Source organism: Gopherus evgoodei, chromosome 4 (assembly GCF_007399415.2).
Source record: "Gopherus evgoodei ecotype Sinaloan lineage chromosome 4, rGopEvg1_v1.p, whole genome shotgun sequence".
NCBI lineage: Eukaryota > Metazoa > Chordata > Testudines > Testudinidae > Gopherus > Gopherus evgoodei.
This window is the reverse complement of record NC_044325.1, coordinates 14,141,048-14,158,693: the sequence shown is the minus strand read 5'-3', so window position 1 is coordinate 14,158,693 and position 17,646 is coordinate 14,141,048. Positions and strand designations below refer to the sequence as shown.

At 46.9% G+C, this 17,646-nt stretch overlaps 2 protein-coding genes across 8 annotated transcripts in view; one reads left to right on the top strand and one right to left on the bottom strand.

Moving 5' to 3' along the window:
- The window catches only part of LOC115649683 (coiled-coil domain-containing protein 175-like), a 66,729-nt gene extending 59,020 nt beyond the window's left edge, over positions 1-7,709 (top strand). For 2 of the 5 annotated variants that reach the window (XM_030558483.1, XM_030558487.1), the window contains one exon: positions 2,022-2,670. In XM_030558483.1, coding sequence (XP_030414343.1) covers positions 2,022-2,038 — 17 coding nt within the window. In that variant the 3' untranslated portion in view covers positions 2,039-2,670. Of the gene's footprint in view, positions 1-2,021; positions 2,671-4,019; positions 4,099-7,197 lie in introns of those variants that run through there. The other 3 variants (XM_030558486.1, XM_030558484.1, XM_030558485.1) reach the window with 3 other exon arrangements.
- JKAMP (JNK1/MAPK8 associated membrane protein) lies at positions 4,083-17,470 on the bottom strand. 3 transcript variants are annotated; one of them, XM_030558490.1, is made up of 7 exons: positions 17,352-17,470; positions 15,489-15,580; positions 10,768-10,922; positions 9,387-9,593; positions 7,724-7,905; positions 5,293-5,369; positions 4,083-4,650 (listed from the first exon to the last, which is right to left on the bottom strand). In XM_030558490.1, exons 1-7 carry the CDS (start codon positions 17,353-17,355, stop codon positions 4,432-4,434), a joined length of 936 nt encoding a protein of 311 aa, XP_030414350.1. In that variant the 5' UTR covers positions 17,356-17,470; the 3' UTR covers positions 4,083-4,431. The 3 variants fall into 3 exon arrangements, with proteins under 3 accessions (XP_030414350.1, XP_030414351.1, XP_030414349.1); XM_030558491.1 differs by having other exon boundaries at positions 15,489-15,574; XM_030558489.1 differs by lacking the exon at positions 17,352-17,470 and having other exon boundaries at positions 15,489-15,937.
- Between the last annotated feature and the right edge of the window lie 176 nt (positions 17,471-17,646).

Below are 17,646 nucleotides of genomic sequence, written 5' to 3'. Positions count from 1 at the left end.
CGGCTCATAAACTAAGGATTTTTCCCTACAGGGTACTCACACAGGAGAGGCTAACGAGGATGCCCACGACCCTCCTACACCTCCCTTCAGCAAAGAGCGTAGGCTAGTCTCTCGGAGACGGCGCCGCTTACTCTGATTGCATCCAGTGAGATGATCAGACTGTCAGTAGCCCACACGGAAAGGAAAGGGGAAGGGAAGATGGGTACACACACTCCTAGACCCAGGCAGCTTCCTCACCGGACGATGCCAGGCCAAGTCAGCCCACCATGGGTCGGACCTCCTAAAGATCCACTAGTTACCGGGCTTGCGTTAGAGTAGTCCTGGTCACGAGCTTTTGCTTCACAGGGTACTCTGGGCGTCTTCCGGTAACAGTCACTCACACTGGCCCCCAGTACCATTCTGCATCTGATCTTGCTTTTTAGCTACAACAGGGAGAGAGTGCACTAGGACATAGGGTCTCCCTTTTCTAGACAGGTCCCTCCTTTGTCCCTGCACTATCCCTAACCTGCTTTTTGGATCCTTGCACTCTGCCAGACAGAGGGAAGAACTGGAGCTACAGTGGGGTATTTTTACGAGAGCTCTCCATACAAACAGCTTCAGAAGCTACCCATTTACTGACAAAACAGGAGTAATTGGAGGATCATGTTATAATTAAGTGATCCTTCCGGTGGCCACCTTTCTGGTCCTCTAGTTGATATTGAGGCCAGTCTACTATACGAAACTTTTTAGTTTGCTTTTAGTTAGTGGATCTGATCCAAGCACTTCCCAATTCGCTAGAATGCATTCTAAGGGTGTACACCGTGTCCTGCCTGTACTCTGTCCCTGCCCCATATCCTAGGGTGACACTGGGCGTCCCCAGGTCATAACAGGCAAAAATCCAGACCACTGGACTGTTCCTACCTTATCCAAGGGACCGGTTCCTCACCGTCGCCCTCAACTGCTTCTCCACTACTCGAGCGCGTTGCACCGTTGTGCCCTCTGGGGTCAGTCGAACTGCGTCTCCGCCGAGGCCCCCGGTGAAGTCACCGGTGCGCGCTGGGCGTCGGTCGTCGCCACAATCCGTCGACCACCAGAAGGGATCCAGGCAAGGCTAATTTTAGCCTCAATGCCCCACGTTGGGCGCCAAGAACTGTTGCCGGCAGATAACTGCCTGAGGCCAAGCAACAGCGGGGAGGTCCGTCGCCTGGTGTGCCGCGCCAATAAACACACCAGGGTGGAGAAGCAAACCAAGTTTATTTGAGATCTCAAAGCGGTGCAGGGAGATTGACTCAGATCAAGCACACCTAAAACAAGCAGTCTGTTCCTTTATATCCATGAGAACTTTTCTCACTGACTAGCAATCCCCCGTTTCCCCTCCCTCCTCCTCCTTCCTCCCCCTGTAGCAATTACGTAAGCGCAGGTGCATTAAGTAATCTTGGCCCCGGCAGCTCGTTAGTAAGTTTTCCTTCTGCAAGTTATCTTGTCCTTCTGCTGAAGGTGCACAGGCCTCATTATTTCTGCTTTAGACCAGTTAGAACTGTTGCAACTGATAACGGCTGTTACACCTGGCCTTTTAGGTCGATTAAAGTTCAAACATGGAGGGACTCTTGTCTGCTGAGGCCTAAAACCAGGAAGGCGCCATACTCTTGTGGCCTTCCACCCTCTCGAGTTACGTAGGGTTATGCTTAGTGACACCAACAATAGGATTTTAAAGGGGAAAGGTTATTACATTCATACAGCTTTGAGGTGATTGGAATGTTGATACTTGGACAGCAAACTAGAGAAAGGGATGGGTTAATTCTATAAGGAAAAGAACATTTCTGCTTCAGCTTAAGGCCTGATGCTGCAATTATTTCATGTATGGAACGTTCACTGAGGTCAATGGAAAGTCATTGCATAAAAGGACCGCAAGGATCAGGAAAAAAGTGGGTCTCTAATTACATCCATCTTAAACTAAGTATCTGCAGTTAACTTTTTTGTGCAAATGAGAGCAGATCCTGAGAAAAGCTTGCTAAAATATGTACTTTCTATTTAAATTCCAGATGTTTCTGAAGGATAGAATATTGGAGTAAAAAGGAAAAGGTAAGTATCTCTATATTGATCCCTATGCTACATTTACTTGCAATAAGCTATGCTTTTAACAGTCTACTGACTAAGAGAAATTTTAGGATTAAGATATGATTCCCCAGTCTTATCCAATGACATGCTTATCATTAGTGCTACTTGCGTTTTGTTTTCACATTTCTTTTTGACAACTTAGGGCCAAACTTTTAAGCCTGGAGCCACGCTGTCCATGAACAGAAATGCATATGCAATTGCTCTGTTGTCATTACCATAGCTGTGAGTGCAAATGTCTATTGCAGTTGGTCCAGAAACCAGTCACCCAAAGTGCATGTGCAATCCCAGTAACTGAGTCTGAAAATACAGGTACAAGACTGTGCACAGAACACTTTTTTTTTAAATAAAAGTCTGTTCCAATACTAGCCATGGGAGTTGGTATTTTAATGCATATATCTATCAGGGCCATATTTTCAGAAGTACCTTATGGATTTGGGTACATAAAAAATAGGAACGTTTGAATGCAAACAGATAGGTGTACCGAATCTCATTAAGCAAATGCCTATTTTCACACCCAAATGTGTTTTCGTGTGTACCATCGTAGAAGTCCTTTTTGAAATAGTGGATCTAATTTTCCAGTTAGACAATAATGTTATTAGGACAAAAATCCTAAATCTTGTAGTAAGAGAGAATATTACATAGTTTGCTTCTGAATAAGGAACAGTGACATCTGGAGGCAGGTAAGCTGGTGCAGAGTCCAAAACAAATACTCTGAGTTATCCACATGTTCCACAGTTTAACTAGCCCAGCTTTGCTTTGAGAGGTAAGCTCTCAAGCTGCTCCCCAATTCCCCACAGCCTAATTGGGTAATAGAACACACAACATACTATTGTGACTCTAAATTAAACAAACACACTGACGGTTATACCAGGGTATACCATGATCAGTACATTTTTATCCCTCTTTGTAATTACTTCCATAGGCTCAAGCTTTAAAACCAGGTCACTGGTCAACTTGCCCAAAAAGAGTTGGCTGGTCAAAATCTCCTTGGGAAATGGCTACTCCTATTTTTAAATCTGAAGCAGTTAGAGGCTATGTTGGTCACCATGTGACTTCCCTTTGTGGATTAATGATCATTTAAGTGTTGTAGGATGATGGTTCTCAGTCTGTTTCATACTTTCAGCCTTTCTTATGCTAACACGCCTCTTGTGAATACATCTGTTCTAACATATTACATGTAAAAGTAATACTAGGAGAGCACTAGAGAAGAGTTGAACATATCCACTTAATAGGACAGGGACAGCAACCTCATTTCTTTCTCTGCGTGTGTGACTCATAGAAAGCTTGATGTTAGTGTCATAGCCTACAGTCCCCCTGCTCTAACTACTGCAGGTCAGTGGCTGGTTGGCTGCCACTCAGCATATTTCTCACCTTTTCAATGTTAGTGGTGGCCCAAGCTTTCAGCCTGATTGAGTGTACACCAAAGCAAAACCAACAAACAGACACAAATATTTAATTGTGCCAAAACCCAACAGTTTTGAACAAGGGTGAAAGGCATGGAGAAGTCTCCACCATTCAGGCACCTTCATTGCTTGGCAATCACATGTTTTATGGCAGACAGTTTGCTAACAGTTGTTGGCTAGAAAGAGGACCATAGCAGTATGCAGGCAGAGTATTGGGAAAACTGCCTGAGTGGAAGGGATAGTACTCTTAAATAGGCTCCAGATGGAAGATTGTACAATCAGCACATCTCAAACCAGACTGAAAAATGCAGTAAGAAGTGTACAGTAGAGAACAATCCTACTCTGACCATTCTGTACATTTCCTCGCCTGTGTTTTAAGATCTAAATTGTATTGGTCTGCAGGTTAATAAGAGGCTGTAGCAGGAGTAAGGGAGGGGGTTCTAGTGAGTTAAATGTTAGTACAAAATTACATCTGCAATTTTAGACACTGAGTGTTCTCCACAAACTTCTTATTTTTAGGGAGACGATAGTTCCAAGTGAGGGGGTGACAGAAGCCAGACACTTTACCAGAAAACCACAGCTCTATTTTGCTACTTTATTCAAACAGATGCTAATATACGGCATTATGAAATAAATAAATAAAGGTACAAAAAACATATTACAAGGTATGTGCCACCAGTATTTATACATAGTGAAAAATGTATATAGATTAAGACATTATCCACTGATTTTTTACAAGCCCTTCATGAAGTTAGAGAAGCTAAGATTACATAGTCTTACTCTTAGATTCTATGCGATGTTTTACCCAGAAAATGTCTTGTACAGAATTGACAACTTTAGTCTAAGAAGAGCTGAAGGGCATAACAAGCACTGAAATTCTTTAATCCATATTACTGGGACAGTTTCACTGGGGCGCTGGCACAAGTTACATTTAATGTCCATTTGCTCCTTCCGAAAGGATGCGCGAAGGTTCAGTGTACTTTGCAGTAAGTAAGTAAAAGAGGGCAGGTGCAGGTACCAAAGCCAACAGTGGTAGATCCTGGCCAAGTCTCTCCAGTTTGGAAATAGAGATGATTCCATAGGCGTGAAGTAACCAGTGGCTAGAAAGCACGACAAGCCTTTTCTTCCTGACAAGAAGATCTTTGAAAGACTTGTAAAAGAAAAAGTGTTGTTAATGTTTTCATACCTACATTGTATCTGACACTTAAGTGAGAGGTTGTGTACAGTGCAAGGGGAGGCACTATATATAAAATCTATTGGGCCTGAGAATGATGATTTGACTCTAGTCACTCTATATGATCTTTCCCTAGTCCTCCCTGGAAGAGGGAGTTGCATCAAGGATCCTCAGTTCATGCTAGTTTCCTTGAGCTGGACTCATATGCCAAAAATGAAAAAAGCTTATTCCTAGAACAAGCACAAGAGTACAGACAAATACATGAGGAAAGGCAAGCTAGCAGTCTCCACTCAAGTCAGTATTCCGGAAGATATTTTAGCATGGGCCAGAGATATCTGATAATGCATTGACAAAGAGGGGAGAGATAACTCAGTGGTTTGAGCATAGTCCAGGGTTGTGAGTTCAATCCTTGAGAGGGCCATTTAGGGATCTGGGGCAAAAATCTGTCTGGGGATTGGTCCTGCTTTGAGTAGGGGGGTGGACTAGATGATCTCCTGAAGTCCCTTCCAACCCTGATATTCTAGAAGTGTTCCTCATCTTACTTCTCAGTCCGCCCTTGAGCCTCTGCTGACAAAATTAAATTTTAAAATCTAGAACAGAAGAGACATTTCTACCTACCTCTACTTCAGAAGCAGACATGTACACAGCCAGGGTAACCAAAGATAACACCAGTATAATATATGGGAATGCATAATCTAAAGGCAAACATTGCATGTATTAGGGGGAGGGAAACACACCACCACATTAAGTACATTTCAGCAGAAGACAGTAACTACTGCTATGGATGTAACTGTCCCACTGAATCAGTCCAGCCTACTTTAGCCCTTGGGTTTGAAATTCAACAATCGTGCATTACAGTACGAATGAGAGATAGACAAGCATGGAAGTTTACTTTTTGACCTTTAGAGCAGTAATACTTAGATTGTGGCTCATGAGCCGCAAGTGGCTCTTTAATGTGTATCCTGCAGCTCATGATATTAAAACACAGTGCGGTTTAATTATTAACCAATCAGGATGCTTCTACTAGGTGAACAACTTATTTGCTGTGAGAATAATTTATGTCCAAAAACTAAATATTTCCCCTGTCATTCACACTACTGTGGCTCTTTTGGGGAATGCTGATCACTAATTTGGGTCCTGAACCAGTGCAGTTTGAGCATCACTGGTCTAGAGGTTTCAAAATCCATCTCCGAGGCCCAGAGGATCATATTTCTACATAAGAATGGCCATACTAGGTCAGATTAATGATCCATCTAGCCCAGTATCCTGCCTTCCGTTCATTCTCTCTAACGCATCTGGCACTGGACACTATCAGAACAGGGCAATTCATTGTGTGATACATCTCATGTTGTCTAGTCCCAGCTTCTGGCAGTCAGAGGTTTACAGACACCCAGAGCGTGGGATTATGTCCCTGACCATGTTGGCTAACACCCCTCAATGGACCTATCCTCCCGACTTTATCTAATTCTTTTTTAAACCTAGTTATAGTTTTGACCTTCACCCCATCCCCTGCAATAAGTTCCACAGCTTGCCTGTGAACTGTGTGAAGAAATGCTACCTTTTTTTTGTTTTAAACGTGCTGCCTATTAATTTCATTGGGTGACTTCTGGTTCTTGTGTTACGTGAAGGGGTAAATAATTCCTTATTCACTTTCTCCACATCATTCATGCTTTACTAGACCTCTCTCATACTATTTCTAATTAGGTACTGTACATTTTAACACGCATCACTGAAGTTTAATAACCCTTTAGCTCCCCCCTCCCCAGCTAAAGCACAAATGTGAATAGAAAAGTGGACAGAAGAGCACCCATAAGCGCTGGAATGGGAGCTTGCATGCTGAGTGACAGCATGGTGACATGCTGCCTTCACATAGGAGCCCATACATTGTGCTTATAGCATAAGGCTGGGACTCAAGACAGGGGAGGGGGAAGGGCCTAAGAACAGCTAAATTTTCCAGTTTGCTTCCACCCCTTCTGAAACCAGAGTATTTCTCCTGGAAAAGATAGATTAAGTTAATACCACTAAGATGCAGCATAAGCTTCCAGTCCACACCCGCCCCTTTGAGGGGTACAAGGCAAGGCACAGAACCATGTGCCCAGGAGGGAGGGAATAGCACATGAGGCAGCCTCTCCTCATGGATTCCTCAAGGTCTGGAAGCCACAAACCCCCTCTTCACATCCCCTTAAAAAGGAGGAAGACAGGAAGCAAGTTTGAGGCAGTCCTCAGCTTCCCTGATCTCTTCCCCTGCAGCGGTCTACAGGTTTCACAAGAGCGCTCAATTTGGCTGTAAGTGAATGAGGGCTTGATTTTCAGATACATTGAGTGCATCTGACAACCAGGCTCTGCATTCTTCTATTGGCACAGGCAAGCAGCTTTTAGAATAATTTAGGACAACAATAATTTTCTCTTGAGCTGCTGACTGTGTTTGAGTGTTCTCTAGACTCCCATTGTCACTGCTTTCCAAATGCATTCCTCAGCATTTGCTAATTCTTGCCTTTTATTTAAAATATTTCCTTCTGGAAGGCTAGATGTACAGAACTGCACTGAAGCTTGGAACAGCATTCCTACTATCTAGGGAGCGAGGCCAATGCTGCTTTGGGGAGGTCCGAAAGTCATCTGTGGTTTTAAACCAGTATGTATGCAGGCAAATAGGTATCTTAGCTAGACGGACAGTACACATAACATACTGCCATGCTCTGCTAAGGCAGCTCCGAGGTGATTGGCTAAGGAACCCTACTTTTGATTTACAACACTAGCTCCATGATTTGTCAGTGTTTTCCTAAGAAGTGTGTGTGGGCAGAGGGGAGGGGGATGGGCTAATTCATGTAATAGATGGCTGTGTGGAGTAATTAATTTTATAATAGCACCAGGGGTGGATATTTAAACAAAGGTAATTTTGATGAATGTTTCTTTATGCATTTAATGCAAAAGCTTTAGTATAGCAAAGCAAAAAAGGACATATTTGTCCACTGAGCAAGGTGGTGTTTTTGTTAAGGACATACATTTAAACACCCCCTCCCCCCCAACACACATACACACAGACACTTACAGAGCAGGCCTCCTCCAACTGCTTGAAGTACAGTTAGAATAGGGAAGAAGTAAAGTGCTGCATAAATACTTTTAAATCGATCTGACTTTCCTAACCCACAGGCAATCTTCTTAACCAGGAGAGGTCGGAGCAGCATCATCAACACCAGACAGAAGGCATAGTATATAAATACAATGGTGTATCTGTAAAGGAAAAAATACTTACTATTTGCATTGCAGTAGTAACTACGGGCTTTAACAGGCCTAGGATGCCTCATGTTAGGCACCCCCCCACACACACAAACACACAAAGCTTACAGTCTATACAGAGAGTGAGAGGGAAAAAAGTCGCAGAGAGCTCAGCTGACTTGCCACAGGTCACACCAAAAGGCAGGGACAGAGGTGGGAGCAAACTGCAGGTTTCCTGACTCACAGTACAGCACTCTCTCTAGACCACTCCGCCTCCCAAGGGAAGTGGAAGCAACATGTAAGTTAGTTCTGAAAGGTTACCCAAATCTATAGCTGTTCCTTAATTCTATCCTGAAGTGTAATGAAGATACATCAAAGTTCACTGTTACAGATTCTCTGTACTCCTAAACCCTCATGAACAGTCTCCCTTGCGTGGCTGCTTGTTGCGACATTCATTTAGGAGATGTTAAAAGGGACAGGTTGCTACTCTCCATTGTAAGATTACTTGAGTTCTTTGTGAAACTACCTAGGACATATGTATAATTTCCCCCAAAGAGCCTGCATGCTGCAATGTGCAAAAACGCTGCCAGTAAAGCTAGTCAGAGAGATTGTTGGCTTGCTGGTTTATTATCATGATTCACTATGCTGGTGCTTTAAAGAAGCAGCACAAAAGAGAAAGCTCAGTGAGTCAGAAGACTTCAAAGGGGTTTTGACAGACCACTGGTCTGGGTTAGATAAGCCCTTTCGCATTCTGCACCTTCAAAGAGGAATTTCTAAAGAAGTCATAGTCATTTAAACAGTTGTGAACAATTAACGTTATAAGCAGAAGAAAGGAAAATTGACGCACTCTACTAGATGAAAGATTGACTTAGTGTTTGTGAAGGGTTGTGAATGTTCTGATTTTTTTCTTCAATTAGTGGCATATGGCTATATTTCAGAATAAGGTTAGATTAAGCTGACCTCCGTGATCTATCCTCCTTTCATCTAGAACAGCACTCAGTGTAAAGCTTTTCTATCTCTACCTCTGGCTGAAAGCTATACAAACTTTAGAATTTAAAGTATGTATTTCTACCAATACCTGGCAAAATTACTACTGTTCACCCATAATTAGTATAAGCTGCTGTTAGACAAGCAAATTCACAAATAAACTGAAGTCTAGACTACCACTAGGACCTTCCATTTCTCACACAAGGGCCAATAAAAGAATTAATACGCACTTACAGCATTCCATTTTTAAAGTGCCATATAAACACAGCCCCCAATTCAAGACAACACTTAAGCATGTGCTTAAGTGCTTCTCTGGATAGGGATGCTCTCCTGAATCCAGGGCACATGAAGTAGATTTTGGCAAGCAGATTTCCTTTCTTACAAGAATTACTAACTTAGCAGAATATGACCACATTTCAGAGTTAAAAGTACCATAACCCATCTTATAAATTCCTGAAATACATATGGTGAAATAGCACTTATAAAAAATACTCTGACTTTATACTCACAGAGGATAGACAGCTTCATGAGTACAGTGTACAGCTGTAATGTAATCAGGACTTGGGTTGTAAAGCATCGTATACCAGTCAGAAAGCATCACTACCTTGCAAGAACGGATATACAGAAAACCTACTGGATCACTCACTAGCAGTGTAACTATTGCTGCAACACTGCATTCGAATAAGGCAGTAAGATGCTGAAACAATGCACTGGAACTGTAGAGGGAGGAAGAAAAAGGTTCTTTAATACCACTTGATTATCGACAGGGAAAAAAATATCAAACGCTAAGTATAAAGACTCTTTCAATTCTAAACTGTCTATTGTGTTTAAATTCACTATGAAAGATAGGCCAAAGCCACAGTTATTACAACATGAAGACTGAAATACGCATGACACTGAAAATAATCTTCTCTTATTTATCTGAGTCACACTATTTAGTGCACAAGTGCAGCTGTACTTCATCAAAACTTCTGAAACTAACATTCATACCATGTTTGTCTAGATAAAATATGCAAGGCAGGTGAGAGTACAACTTCCTACAACACGGAAATAATATTTTTTGTTCAGCAAAACTATATATTAAGTATTGCAACATTATAAAGCCCTGTGCCTTATTCACTGGCAAAGTGAGAACGAAGCACCATTCTTGATATCACCAAGGCATTCATTTCCAAGTTACCTATTTTTTTTATAAATGGTAGTTTTCATTTTCATAGTAACTTGCCACATATGTTTTTTAAATAAAAGGGCAAACATTTTAATTAGACGCATGAAACTCTGACTGGAGCTGAAAGCTCATGTTAAAATGACATATTTTAGTGGGTTGAGAGTTTATAGTATGAAACATTAAGTGTTTAGTATACCACTAAGTGTTTAGTTTTCACACCACTTTGAACAGGCATTTGTAAAATATTTATACAGCATGAAGTTACAGGACACAGCCATGTTCTTTAATAAGGCTGTTATGAAGTGCATTCAAAACCTATGATACTATAGTAATGGCTATGTCAGCATTATCACCTAAGTATCTTCTTGTCTGGGGTTAGAAAGGTGTAGTAATACTGTTTAGGCCAAAATCTGCCATAAGTGAGCGTTCCCTCCTACACCAGTGAGGATTCCTTCAATGCATTTCAAACAAGTAGTTGGGTATAGGGTATTTCCTGGGCACTGTGACCATCTGGGAGGAACTGTGCCCCGGTAATTACTGCAGATCTAAGATGAAAATTAATAATTCCACAAGCACATGGTGGTCCCAGAAAATTAGCAGCCTGTGTATCTGCCTGCCCAATAGCATGACTCCTTTAGCACAACTCAATTTGCCTTCTCGTATGAATGATGCACATTTATGATGGGCCTTTTTGTTTTTAAATTAAATAAAAAGATTATTACCTCTTTTTCCCTGAATACCATTCAATGAAGAACCAGTGCAAAATCAACGGAAGCATGGCCATAAAGCCAAGATATAGCCAGTCATAATGCCCTGGAGATCCTGTACACTCCCGACAGATTTTATCACCATCTGTTCGCTGTCCTCTCGGACAAACCTACAAAAACAGCACCACAAAACTGTATTTACAAGTGCCTGAAAACCCAATAACTGATTGATTGTTTTGTTGGGAGTCCAGTTAAAGGGAGCGTGTGAGCTGACAAATTTACCTAATTAAAAGGAGGTTCAATCCCTCAGCCCTCTGCTTGCCCCAATGTTCCCATCCCCTGAGCAAACTCGTCCCACTCTCATTCCATCCCTTACTCTCACTTTCATCTGGCTTGTTCCCCTCAAAGTACAAATGTGCTTTAGTCTCTCGCATGGTATAAAATCCCACCCATCTTTAACCCTGTTTGTTTCATTAACTACTGCCCCATCTCCCTTTCATCTCTAAGCTCATTGCATGCACTGTTTACCATTGCCTGGAGTTCTCCTCCTCCAATTCCATTCTAGACCCTCTCCAATCTAGCTACCACCCCTTGCACGCCACTGAAACTGCTCTCGCCAAAGTCTCTTATGACTTCTTCCTTCAAGCTCAAAACCAGTACTCATCCTCCTTGACCTGTCCGTCACTTAGTCATCTGTGCTCCTCTTGAAATCTTGTCCTTCCCTGGCATCCATGACTCTCTACTCTCCTGGTTCTCCTCCGAGCTTTCTAATGGCTCCTTCAGAGTATCCTCCCTCTCCCTCCAGCTTTGGGAGGGGGGATGTGGTTCCGCAGAGCTCTGTCCTTGGTCCCCTTTTCTTCTCTCTCTTTGCTATTGAGATTACCCAGAGGTAAGGCAAACACAAATTCAACTACCATCTCTATACCAATGACTCTCAGATCTACCTCTCAACTCCATGTCTCCATTCCAGATCAAACTCCTGTCCAAACTAAAATCTCAGCCTGTCTCTGAGATCTCCTTGTAGAGGTCTAGCCATCAAGCGCAACATGGCTATAACAGAGCTCAATCTTCTCCCCCAAGCTTCCCCTACCTACCTTCTCGATCACTAGGGAAAATGCCACCATCACACCTGGCACTCAACCCCATAACCTAGATGTCCTCTTTGACTCAGACCTCCCTCTAGGTCAAATGTTTCCCAAACAGTGGATCCCAGGCACCTAGGGGCGGCTCCAGGCCCCAGCACGCCAAGTGCATGCTCGGGGCGGCAAGCCACGGGGGGCGCTCTGCCACCTTCAGCAGAGCTGCCCCTCCAGGCATCATGCAGCGAGGAGGGTTGAAGAATGAGCCCACACCTCACTCATCTCACAGTGGTGGCTCCTGTCCTGCAGAGTCTGGGCCTGATCCAGGCATTGCAACCTCGTGCATGGGGTTGCAGCACCACTCAGGCTTGAAGGAGCAGCCAAGCCAAACTTGAGTGCTGTTGCAATCCCAGGCACTAGGCTGCAGGGACCCAGGCCCAGCTCCACTGGACAGGAGCCACCACTGTAGGGTGAGTGCAGAGCAGGCTCTCTCTCCACTGTCCCTCCGTTCCCCACTCTGGGGACTCCCCTCTGCACCACTGTTAGGGTTGCAGTGGTGGCGTGGAAAGTGATGCTACAAGTGGTTGGTGCCCCATCAGCAGGGCAAGGAGGCGGCGAAGAATACTGGCGAATGATTTTTGGCTTCTCCCCTCCATGAATTTGGACCCTGGATGAGTCAAAAACAAAAAAAAGGCAAAATGCATCTGGTGGGTCACCTTAGTAAAAAGTTTGGGAACCACTCTAGGTCTTCACAGCGAGGCTGTGCCCCAAGTTTGCTGATTTTTTTTCCTACATAACATCTCTAAGATATGGCCCTTTCCGTCAATTCACATGATTAGAACATGTATCCAGGTCCCCATCATCTCATGTCTTGACTCCTGCAACATCTTTTTCTCTTGTCTTGACACAATGTCTTATACCCATTCAAAACGCTGCTGCTGCCATTAAGATTATTTCCCAAGCATGTCGTTTGACTATGTCACCCCTCTCTTTTCGCATCTCTTCCTTGGCTCCCCCTTCTCTATCACACCAAACATCAGCTACTTGTGTTTCAAGGCCCCTCACAGCCTTTCCCCAGCTCTTATTCGCTATCGAGATGTCTGCTCCCTCCTCTGATGGGCCTAAGATGTCAGCCTCCATCATCACCTTGGGAAATCTTAAAAGAACACCTATGTGCTTCCTCCCATGCTGCTCCTTATGCTTAGGAGCTCCCTGTAAACATCTTCCTTCAAATCTCTCCTTAAAAACTCTCCTTTTTACTGAGATATCTATAAAAAACTTAACAGTCAGGCCACTCGGTATGCTAAGACCATTGATTAGCATGCTGATCAATGCTGCCTCAGTTTCCTTGCACTCCCGTCTGTTTGTCTGTATCAATCTGTTGTCACTTGTCTTATACTTAAGGCTACGATTTAGTCAGAGGTCACTGATTCCGTTACTTCACCGGACCTCTGTGACTTTAGGGGGAGGCAGGACTGTGTGCCCCTGCCCTGCAACTGGGGCTGGCTGAAACCAGGAACCTGCATCCCCAACCCTGCGGCTTCTGCCAGGGCCATGTGCCCTAGCCCCATGGCGTCCTGGGCTCGATGGAGGCTACAGCTGGGACTGCATGCCCCAGCCCTGCAGCGTCTCAGGCTTAGCAGGGGCTGCAGCCAGGGCTGTGCGCCCCAGCCCCACGGCATCCCAGGCTCAACGGAGGCTGCAGTGGGGGCTGCAGTTCTCACACCACTGTCCTGCAGCTGCAGCCAGCTCTGGAGTGGGGGCTATGTGGCCCCCCATGGCTGCGCCCCCACTGCGGCTGCTGGAGCCAGGGCTGTGCTCCCTGCCATGGCGGTGGACTCTACCTGTCAGTCCTCCCCCCATGGGATTCCAGTCCTCCCCCCTACCTAGCCCTGCCCCCTGGTTATTTTTAGTAATGTAATGGACAGCTGCAGCAGTACAGGAACCAGAAAACAGAGCTGTAAATGGGAGTTTCAGTGGGAGTTTGCAGGGAAGACCAAGAGAGCTAGAAAGAGGAATAGACAGGCTAGTGAAGGGAGTGGGTGGTGGTCTGCCAATGTTCTGGCACCCACTGGGGGTTTGTTTTGCTATGGGTGGTGGTGGTTTGGTTTGTGTTTCCTGGACTGACAGGTTTTAGGTGGGAAGGCCATGACTGATACAGAGGCAGCAGTGGAAGACACAATGAAGATGACTGGATATGGAAGCTGTGGCAGGTACATGATCCTGGAGATGGCACCTGAAAAAAGTTTTGTCTGCATGAAGTGCCGCCTGATAGAGCTGATGGAAGAAAAGATCTGAGGATTGGAGATGCAAGTGGAAACTCTGGTTGAGTTTAGAAGGGGGCTCATGTGACTGATGGAGCAAAGACATGAGGAGGCTGAAGGGAAAAGTTCAGACTTGCAGATGGAAGCAGGACCAAAGAATTCTGAGGGGAGACTGCTGGGGGAGGAAAGTGGACAGTGGAAGCATGTGACTAAGAGAACCAGGGAGAGAAAAAGACGGGCTAGTGAAGGAGAAATAGAGCTCAGGTACAGGTTTGCGGAGTTGGAAAATGAAGGGGCACAGCAGGTGGTCACTGAAAGTGGGAGAGCAGGGAAGAAGAGAAGAGCAGCTAGTCCTATAGGAAGAAGGGAAGAGCCAATGGAGATAACACCAAACATGAGCCCCAGAGGATATGGGATGGACTGCGGAGGATTGCAAGGGACAATAGGAATCAAGAGGACTTGCAGCCAGAGGGAATAGGGGACAGACCGGAGAATTGCACCATCACTAGGAAAAGGCAGATATCGTGATTGTGGACTCCTTACTGAGAAGGACAGACAGGCCTATAACTAGAGCTGATCCGGAGAACAGAAGGCAGAGGCCCTGGAGGTTTTTCGCCTTCCTCTGCAGCGTGGGGCATGGGTCACTTGCTGAAGGATTCTCTGCACCTTGAGGTCTTTAAACCACAATTTGAGGACTTCAATAGCTCAGATATAGGTTAGGGGGCTGTTACAGGAGTGTGTAGAGGGGTGAGATTCTGCGGCCTGCATTGGGCAAGAGGTCGAACTAGATGATCATAATGGTCCCTTCTGATCTTAAAGTCTATGAGGTCACAGGCTCTGTGAAATTTTTATTGCCAGTGACCTGTTTGAGACATTTACTAAAAATAACTGTGATAAAATTTTAGCCTTACTTATACTTAGATGGCAAACTCTTGGAGGCAGTAACTGTCTTTTTGGTCTGGTTTGTACAGCGCCTAGCACAATGAAGTCCTAGGCCATGACTAAGACTCCTATGCACCACAGAAATACAATCATCACCATCTAATGCAGCCTGAATTGTACACAACCTTTGTGCTCCAGATTCCAGCCTCATGCAACTTAGAGCATCAGCTTCAGCCTTGGAAATTCCCAACCAGGCACTGCCAGAGCACAATGCACCCCAGCTTCCCTCCCTCAGTACCTTCCAATCTCAAGGGAAATAAGGAAGGCATGGGAAAGGCATACTACCTGCTACGCCACCTTGGAATTCCCCTATCATAGGACTCCCATACAGATGGTTTAGACAATTTATGCCTCCTTTGTATGTGACACAGAAGAAAACACATCACAGGCCAAGATCAGGGCCTAGATCTCTTTCACAAATTCAAGAGTCTTGTTGGAATTCAACACTTACCCCACACTCTCCATAGATTTCAGCTGACGCATTTATATATTGTACCGTTCTCCCACAATACAATCCAATGCAGGCTGGCTGGATATCTACAGCTTTTAAAAATACAAGAGTTGCAACACTGTAGTACATCACGTTACTAGAGATGCAACAACAAAGCAGGTGAAACAATTTGTTGCACTCTACTTAAGAAATGGAGTTCCAGGCTTAAACTAATCTCTGTGGTCCCAATTCTGGAAGGAGAATCACACAGCTGGACCCATGACCAGAGTCAGACCCTGATTCAGGTGGGGCTCTGCACAGGTGTCCATATTCGTGGTCCCCTGGGCAGGAGCGGGGCCCCTTCGGCTGCTTCTCTGATGCAGGGAACGTGTTGCAGAGTGGGATGTAGCAGAGGGTGCTGGACTGGGAGTCAGCAGCAAACTGTGCATCTCCACCCTTCCCCCCCCAGCTCCGAGACATCCCCCTCCACACACACACCCCTTCCCCCCCAGCTCCTAGGCATCCCCCTCCACACACACACACCCCTTCCCTCCCAGCTCCGAGGCATCCCCCTCCACACACACACCCCTTCCCCCCCCAGCTCCGAGACATCCCCCTCCACACACACACACCCCTTCCCCCCCTCCAGCTCCGAGACATCCCCCTCCACACACACACACCCCTTCCCCCCCAGCTCCGAGGCATCCCCCTCCACACACACACACCCCTTCCCCCCCAGCTCCGAGGCATCCCCCTCCACACACACACACCCCTTCCCCCCCAGCTCCGAGGCATCCCCCTCCACACACACACACCCCTTCCCTCCCCCAGCTCCGAGGCATCCCCCTCCACACACACACACCCCTTCCCCCCTCCAGCTCCGAGGCATCCCCCTCCACACACACACACCCCTTCCCCCTCCAGCTCCGAGACATCCCCCTCCACACACACACACCCCTTCCCCCCTCCAGCTCCGAGGCATCCCCCTCCACACACACACCCCTTCCCCCCCTCCAGCTCCGAGACATCCCCCTCCACACACACCTCTTCCCCCCTCCAGCTCCGAGACATCCCCCTCCACACACACACACCCCTTCCCCCCCTCCAGCTCCGAGACATCCCCCTCCACACACACACACCCCTTCCCCCCTCCAGCTCCGAGGCATCCCCCTCCACACACACACACCCCTTCCCCCCCAGCTCCGAGGCATCCCCCTCCACACACACACACCCCTTCCCCCCCAGCTCCGAGGCATCCCCCTCCACACACACACACCCCTTCCCTCCCCCAGCTCCGAGGCATCCCCCTCCACACACACACACCCCTTCCCCCCTCCAGCTCCGAGGCATCCCCCTCCACACACACACACCCCTTCCCCCTCCAGCTCCGAGACATCCCCCTCCACACACACACACCCCTTCCCCCCTCCAGCTCCGAGGCATCCCCCTCCACACACACACCCCTTCCCCCCCTCCAGCTCCGAGACATCCCCCTCCACACACACCTCTTCCCCCCTCCAGCTCCGAGACATCCCCCTCCACACACACCTCTTCCCCCCTCCAGCTCCGAGGCATCCCCCTCCACACACACCTCTTCCCCCCTCCAGCTCCGAGACATCCCCCTCCACACACACCTCTTCCCCCCTCCAGCTCCGAGACATCCCCCTCCACACACACACCCCTTCCCCCCTCCAGCTCCGAGACATCCCCCTCCACACACACACCCCTTCCCCCCCCAGCTCCGAGGGGAAGCTGCCTTGACCCCGGGACAGGGATCCCCGCCCCCAGATGGGCTGCCCGGAGAGGAACGGGACGGAACAGACCCTCCCAACGCGGGGGAGGGGCCCCGGCCCAGTCACGGTCACCCCGGGGGGCTGCGCTCACTCATCTTGCCGCAGCAGGGGCCAACCCCAGGATCGCTCCCCTAGCGCACCAACAACCGCTTCCGGGTTCCCGGGGCGGGGGAAGGCGGGACTTCATTCCGACTGTCTGCGTCACTTCCTCCTTCCGTCTCCTCAATGTGGCATTAGCTAGCTGATTCCGCCCCTATTGGGGGCGGGGTTTCACACCCCCCTTCTCGCGTGTGGGTGCGGCCAGGATAGCCCCACCTACCTGAAGGCGGAGCCCCTTGCGAACTCTCGCCCGGTTGGGCGGGGTTTCCCTGGCGCTCCCCAGTGGG